The sequence below is a fragment of the Triticum aestivum genome, chromosome 3A (assembly GCF_018294505.1).
Source record: "Triticum aestivum cultivar Chinese Spring chromosome 3A, IWGSC CS RefSeq v2.1, whole genome shotgun sequence".
NCBI classification, from domain to species: Eukaryota; Viridiplantae; Streptophyta; class Magnoliopsida; order Poales; family Poaceae; genus Triticum; species Triticum aestivum.
In genome coordinates this window covers 488,618,728-488,625,559 of record NC_057800.1, presented here as the reverse complement: position 1 = coordinate 488,625,559, position 6,832 = coordinate 488,618,728, and the positions used below count along the sequence as shown (strand labels likewise).

The window sequence follows — 6,832 nt, the reverse complement described above, 5'->3', positions numbered from 1 at the left end:
GGGTGTAAACGAGCAGTAAAGCCTTTGTCTTGCTGTTGTACGCGAGTTTCTAATGCACAGTGAAGTCTCCTGGAGGCGATTTAGGCTTGTGCAGGTTTTCTAGCAAAAGATGGAGGGAGTTAGAGATCTTGTTAGTTTTCCTGTCTATATTTTGTTGTACTGTACTGTTTTCCTTGTCTGTGAATATCAGATATGGTTTCTAAAAAAAGACCAGCTTGACAGAAATAACTATTTTGGGACTAAGGGCGTGTTTGGTTGCCTGCATAACAGTCAAGAAGAACACCGGCTGCACCTCGAAGATCAAGCTCCAGGAGATCAACAGGAGGCTAGCCATGGATCAGGGGTGGGCCGGCTTCGCAGATCGGCTAGGTGATGACTGAGGACACCTTCAAGGTGATCGTCTTCAACCTTTCCGGCGCAGAGGTGGTGGCCAAGTACCCCCCGCACGACGAAGCACTTGCCTTGATCCGAAAAGTTTAATGTAGTGTGAATGCTTGTTCAAACTAGGCCCAGAACATGGTTTTAAGCCTGCATTAGCTCAGGCATGCTGAACCGGGCCACACATGCAAAGAGGCCAAAATGATGCAGGTAACCAAACATGCCCTAGTTGTAACCCAGAGCCAGATGTAGTGATGCATTTTCACAAACCATGGGACTTTAAAAACCTAAATTTGTAGTTTTTTTATACAACTTGTCAAAAACTATGTAGTTTTGTGACAGCCTCTATACTAAACCCATATAATTTGGTGAAATTTACACTAAAACATATAATCAGCATGTTATTTGCGATTTTTTTGCTGGAAATGGAGGTAATCTACCAAAGAAGAAACCCAAATATTCTTTCAGATCAGCAGATGTGGTACCTTAACATTGTGTGATAATCGTCATGACGTTCTGGCAACAAGCCCCCATCAAGCAAGCATCGGCGGAATCTTTCAACAGTTTCCAACTCTTGCACATCCCTTATATCCTCTATTGAGGCTAGATTGCCGCTCTTCTTTTTGCTCTTCCTCTTCAAGGAGCGCCTAAATTTATTTCCGGCACTAATCGCTCTTTTCTTGAAGGACCCCCTTTTGGCCTTGTTGTCACCTTCGGAGTTATCTTCATCGGATTTGCTCTCTTCCTTCTCATCATCACGAGTGAAGCCCTCAAAACCTGCACCTGCAAATATTATCTCAGCATTCCTTCTCTGACTGAAATGGAAATTGGCAATTATTGGCGTGGTAATAGTATTGACAAGGAGAAGGCAATACGTGAACTGAGCACTTAGTAATGCTTCACAGTTAATTAATTGCTATCACATTAGTGAAATATTAAAAAAAATCCTCAAGATATGCAAAAAAATAATTCATAATTAGTAATTTGGTATTTTCTGTACTACTGTTATTGGACACTCCACTCAGAAGAAAGGCATGAGACGTACAGGCCCTGAATCCAAGAGCAAAATCACAGTTATGGAGATTATCTTGAGCGAATTATCTTGTTATCAACTGTAATTGCTTTTTTGAGGAATCATCTACAGTAATTGTTCGACTCCACGGAAGCAGCCAATCCATAATCTCTCGCAAGCACTGGCAAATAACGGTAGTGAATCGATGCGCGAGAACGCCACGAAGAAAGGGCAGCGCCGAGGAGAAAACGCGAAGGGCAAGCAGTTGAAGGAAGCAACGCTCGGCACTCACCGGGCCTCCCGGACCGGTCGACGGGCCCCGACATCCCTGGCCGTCCTCCCCAATCCAAGCTTGGTCGCTCCGGTGGATTCCGAGCCCTAGGCCTCCATAATCCCCTGGGGAGCAAGGGTTTCGGCGGATGAACTCGAGAAGACGAGGGAATGAACGGTGGCTTGTTTGAATTACAGTCTCTTTTTTTTATTATCAGAGAAAGAGAATATCGGGGTGGAGGGGAAAGGAAGCTTCTGCTTTTCCTTCATCGCTGGAGAGCGGAGGGGAGGAGAGGAGAGGGTGAAGACGGAAGCGTGCACGTGGGAGGCCCACATGGGCTACGCCGCCGACCTGGCACACGCGGCGTTGGGGCGGGATGCAGGGGAACCAAGAATTTTCCTGTTATTGCAAACAAATGAACTCTCCCATAAGCCCCTTTTACAGAAAGAACCCTGAGATCTCTTTGATATATATACAATCCTAGAAAAAGAAGAAAGCACGGCAAGAATGTTTTTTTTTTCGATGAAAAGCAGCCAGTGCTGATTTCATTTAGTAAGAGGAAGAGCCAAGAGTGGCAGTAGCAGTTACAGGTGTGTAAGCAAAATAGAGAGAAAGACAGGAAAGAAAGGAAAAGTCTATGTAATGTAAGCTATTTTCTAATCAGGTGGCATCCACATTGCCCCAGCTAGGCCGGCGGTTCTCCAAGAGTTGAGCTCATTACAAATTTTCGTAAGTAGCACTGAAGTGTTGCAAGCCTTGTTTTTGAAAATGCGATTGTTCCGTTCCTTCCATATCTTCCACCAGGCACAAATGAATAAGGTGCAGATTTGTGTGGCTGTGGCCGGTGCCCTGTTTTGGATTGATTTAAACCACCAGTCTTCGAGGTTTGGTTCAGTGTTGATCGGCGGGTCCATGGGAACACTGAAACGCTGAATTATGTCCTCTTAGATCATTCGAGTGTAACTGCATTGGGCAAACAAATGCAGGGCGGTTTCTTGCTGGGTGTTGCATAACTTGCATATGGGTGTGTGAGGCCAACCTTTCTTCAGAAGTATATCAGCCGTGTTGCACCTTCCTTGGATGCCTAACCAAGCATGAAATTTACACTTTGCTGGTGTCCTGGAGTCCCAGATAAGCTGCTTGTAATTTGATCTGATCAGTCCTTGGAAAAGCATTTGGTATGCAGACTTGGCTGAGTAGGAGCCATCAGCCGTCCATTCCCAAGAAATGGAATCTGAAGTATGGGGCTGTAGGTGCACCTCTTGGAGTAGGTTCCATATCCAAAGGTATTCCTGGAGAACGGCGAGCGTAGGATTCGGCTTGATGCAGTCAATCCAGTGGTTTCCGGTCATCGCCGCTTTTATTGTTAGTTTGGATCCTCTGCTGTGGGCGAATAGGTGGGGCGCTGCGTCTTTGAGGATGATTCCAGCGTGCCAATGCTGTGCCAAAATTTGAAGCTCTCACCATTGCCTATGCTGATCACTGTACTTGCCTGAAATATCCTTCGTGTTAGCTTGTCCGAGGGGAAGGGTAGGCCATCCCAAGGTCTGTTCGGGATTGTGGCTTGCTGCCACAGCCATCGCAAGCGAAGAGCAATGTTGTGGATGTATAAGTTAGAAATTCCCAGTCCTCCGAATTCCAGTGGCCTACAGACCAGTGACCATCTGACCAAGCATTTTCCACCCACTGCAGAGCTCTCACCAGTCCAGAGGAAAGGCCTCCTGATTTTGTCCACCATCTTGTCCAGCCACTTTGGTTGAGCAATCGAGATCATCTAGAAGGTTAATAACGCCGAGAGGACAACCCAGACCAAGGTTAGCCTGCCGGCAATGTTGATCCATCCAATTTTCCATCCAGCGCACGCCGAGCCAAACTTGTCCATTATTGGTTGGCAATTCGTTTTCGTGAGTTTTCTGTCGGATAGTGGCATACCTAGATATTTGCATGGGAAGGACGCTAGCTGACAACCCAATGTGGATTGCAAACTTTCAAGATCGATGTCATCGCATCTAATTGGGTAGAAACTACTTTTTTGAAGTTCGTGTGCAGTCATGTTACTTCTCCAAACAGCCTCATGATCTGGCTAGTGGCCTCCATGTCAGCAAGCTGTGGCTTTAAGAAGATGATCACATCATCTACATACAGAGAAGCTCTAAATTTCACATGTTGTGGGTTCAGTGTGGGAAGGATTATATTGTTGTGGGCCCTGTCCATGATCCGCGCAAGGCAATCCATTACGAGGACGAATAAAAGTGGCGACAATGGATCCCCTTGTCTCAATCCTTTTCTATGTATGATGTTTTGGGTTAGCTCACCATTGACAAGGATTTGGGTGGTGCTTGTGCGAAGAAGGGTGGCAATTCCATCCGTCCAAATGTACCCAAAACCGCGGGCAGTGAGTAACTTTAGGAGAAATTCCCAAGAAACTGAGTCAAAGGCTTTGGATATATCTAGTTTGAGGAGAATGGATGGGATATTCTTTTGCTTTAGGGCTTTGACAAGGCTTTGGACGTAGGTGAAGTTATCATGGATGCTTCTTCCATGTATGAAGGCATTTTGGCAGGGGCTGATGATGTTGGGGATGACTGCTGGGAGTCTAGTTGCAAGGATTTTGGCATAATTTTTTGCGAAGCTGTGGATGAGGGAGATGGGCCGGAAGTCTTTCGGGTGGCAGGCTCCGTTGGTCTTTGGGATAAGAATCATCGTGGCAGTGTTGAGGGGCTGCAGATTCTGTCCATTGCAAGATTGTAACTTTCTGATAGCCTTTAGCAAATCACTTTTGACTATCTCCCAGCACGATCTAAAAAATTGTTCGGTGAATCCATCCGGCCCTGGCACCTTCTCCAGGTGCATATCCATAACAGCAGCTTTGACCTCTTCTTCGTTGATTGGTGCGGAAAAGCAGTGTAGATCGGTGGTGGAGGTGTTGCTGTCCTCGAACAGGTGTTGTAGGTTCAAGGATGTGGTACGGCTACAGTATGTGCCAATCAGCTTGTTGAAATGGTCCCAGATGGCTTCTTTCTTTTCCTCCTGGCCGCGGAGAGTAGCGCCGTCAATCACCAACTCTGGGATGGCGTTTTCCCTTCGCCTAGCAGAGGCCTTGAGATGGAAGAACTTTGTGTTGCAATCTCCTAGTTTCAGCCACAAGAAACGTGATCTCTGGCGCCACATGGATCTCTCCAGCACTACAAGCCCCAAGCATTGGAGTTTCAGAAGTTTCCTGAACGAGATTTCTTCGGGTGTGAGCTGTCGGTTGTCCATTACGATGTCAAATCTGAGGATCAATTCGCTGACAATGGCAGAGCGCAGTTTGAGATCACTGCATCTTCTAGAGCTCCAAGTTTTTAGCGCCTTTGCAGTAGCCGTTAGTTTCTTGTTCAGGGAGAGAAATGCATCTTCGGTGTAGTTGACTGAAGTCCAAGCACTCTTGACCGTGTCCTGGAAACCATCCCACTTGGTCCACATGTTTTCAAAGCGGAACTGGCGACTTGGCTTGAAAGAGTTGTTTGTCACGAGGGTCAGCGGGCAGTGATCTGATGTGCTGGTCGAAAGGCCTCGGAGTAGGCAGTTGGGAAAGGTTGTGTTCCATTGCTCATTGTATAAGACTCGATCAAGCTTGACCATTGTTGTGTTTTGTTGCTCATTGCTCCAGGTATACCGCCTGCCATGGAGGTACATGTCCTTGAGCTGGACCTCATTCAGGAATCTTCGAAAGGCCATCATGAGACCTCGATTGACGTTGCTGTTATTTTTGTCCTCCATCCTCATGATCAGGTTGAAATCTCCAACGATAACAAGCGGGCCAACAGCAGCCGATGCAGATGCCTTTAGGTCAGCCAGGAAATCAATCTTCTCTTGTATTCCTTGGGGGGCCATAAACATTTATTACTATCCAGACTTTGCCCGTTTTTTGCTAGAGCAGGTTGTGGCTATAATGTGCCTAGAGGAGGAGTGCGACAGGACCTCTAGTAGATCAGAGTTCCAGGCTGTGATCAGACCACCACTGGCACCAACAGAGGGAGAGAATACACAATCATTGCATCTTGGGCCACAGATTTCAGAAAGGGAACTAGGGGATACATCTTGCAGTTTGGATTCTTGTAGACAGACGAGGGCGCTAGCTTGATCTCTGACAAAGTTTCGGACAACAGTTCTGCGGGCAGGGTTCTTTAGGCCCCTGACATTCCATACTAAGAAAGAGAAACAATCCATGGAAACTAAATTGACAGATAAACCATCTTGGCGATGCCATTTCAGGCCACCGTTGGCCTCTTGCGTAGCGTTGCAGTGAGTGCCAGATCCGTCAGCGCCTTGATTTGGGTAGCGGTGAGGGCTGTGTTGAAGCTGTCAGTGTATTTGGCAAGGATGGTCGCCGCATCATCAGTTGGTTCCTCGTACTCCTCCCCCAGGCGGTGATAGACGAGCCGTTGAGCTTGGGTCATGATCTTGGTGCCCTGCGGCATTGCCACCGCGATGCGCGTGCTTCTGCGCGTTGGAGAGGTGGGGCGAGTCTTGGTCCGCCTGGCTGGCGCCATGGGCTTGAAGACTGGGCCCCGCATGAGTCCTGGTGTGATCGGTGAAGACAGAGCCATGATGAAGCGTGTCAGGCCTTCATCATTGCCAACCTCAGCAACCTGGGTCGGATGGGCTGAAACATCATCTTGAGTTGGTGCAACGTCTTGGGCTCGTGGCTGGTCATGCACACATGCAGGTAGTTTGTCCCCACCGGTCAGCACGGCATGTGGGGGTATGGTGGTTGGGGACCCCACCGTCAGCGTCCCGCAAGTCTCAGCAGAGACATGCATGGCTGGAGTGGGAGCAGCATCCAATGGGAACAGCGGTGGCATCTGCATGCACCTGGCGGGGCTCCAGGCAGCCGTCTCGTCAGCTACAGGAGTTGGCGTGTCCACCATCGCAAGCGTGCATGCCGGGGTGGGCATGACTATGATGGACATGAGGCGCGGCTTGTGACTGGTGGCCATGGGCAACGGGAGGGCCAAGGCATCTGGACGCCCAGTCTGCATCAACGGCAAACTAGGGGTGGGCAGACCTGGCGCGCCGGCAGGGCACCAGGTCATCTTCAGGTGCCCGAAACGGGCAATCTTCCTTGGGCTGTGGCTTCTTGGTCAACAGGAGGGGTGGCGTAGTAGCGTCGTCGATGTCCATCGTTA

The 6,832-nt window shown here is 48.6% G+C and overlaps 1 protein-coding gene across 4 annotated transcripts in view; it reads right to left on the bottom strand.

Moving 5' to 3' along the window:
- The window catches only part of LOC123061779 (phosphatidylinositol/phosphatidylcholine transfer protein SFH8), a 6,861-nt gene extending 4,873 nt beyond the window's left edge, over window positions 1-1,988 (bottom strand). Inside the window, exons 1-2 of one of the 4 annotated variants that reach the window (XM_044485040.1) lie at window positions 1,683-1,988; window positions 864-1,161 (exon numbers count right to left, since the gene is read on the bottom strand). In XM_044485040.1, coding sequence (XP_044340975.1) covers window positions 864-1,161; window positions 1,683-1,716 — 332 coding nt within the window. In that variant the 5' untranslated portion in view covers window positions 1,717-1,988. The remainder of the gene's footprint in view (window positions 1-863; window positions 1,162-1,682) is intronic. The other 3 variants (XM_044485042.1, XM_044485041.1, XM_044485043.1) reach the window with 3 other exon arrangements.
- Window positions 1,989-6,832: the final 4,844 nt, after the last annotated feature.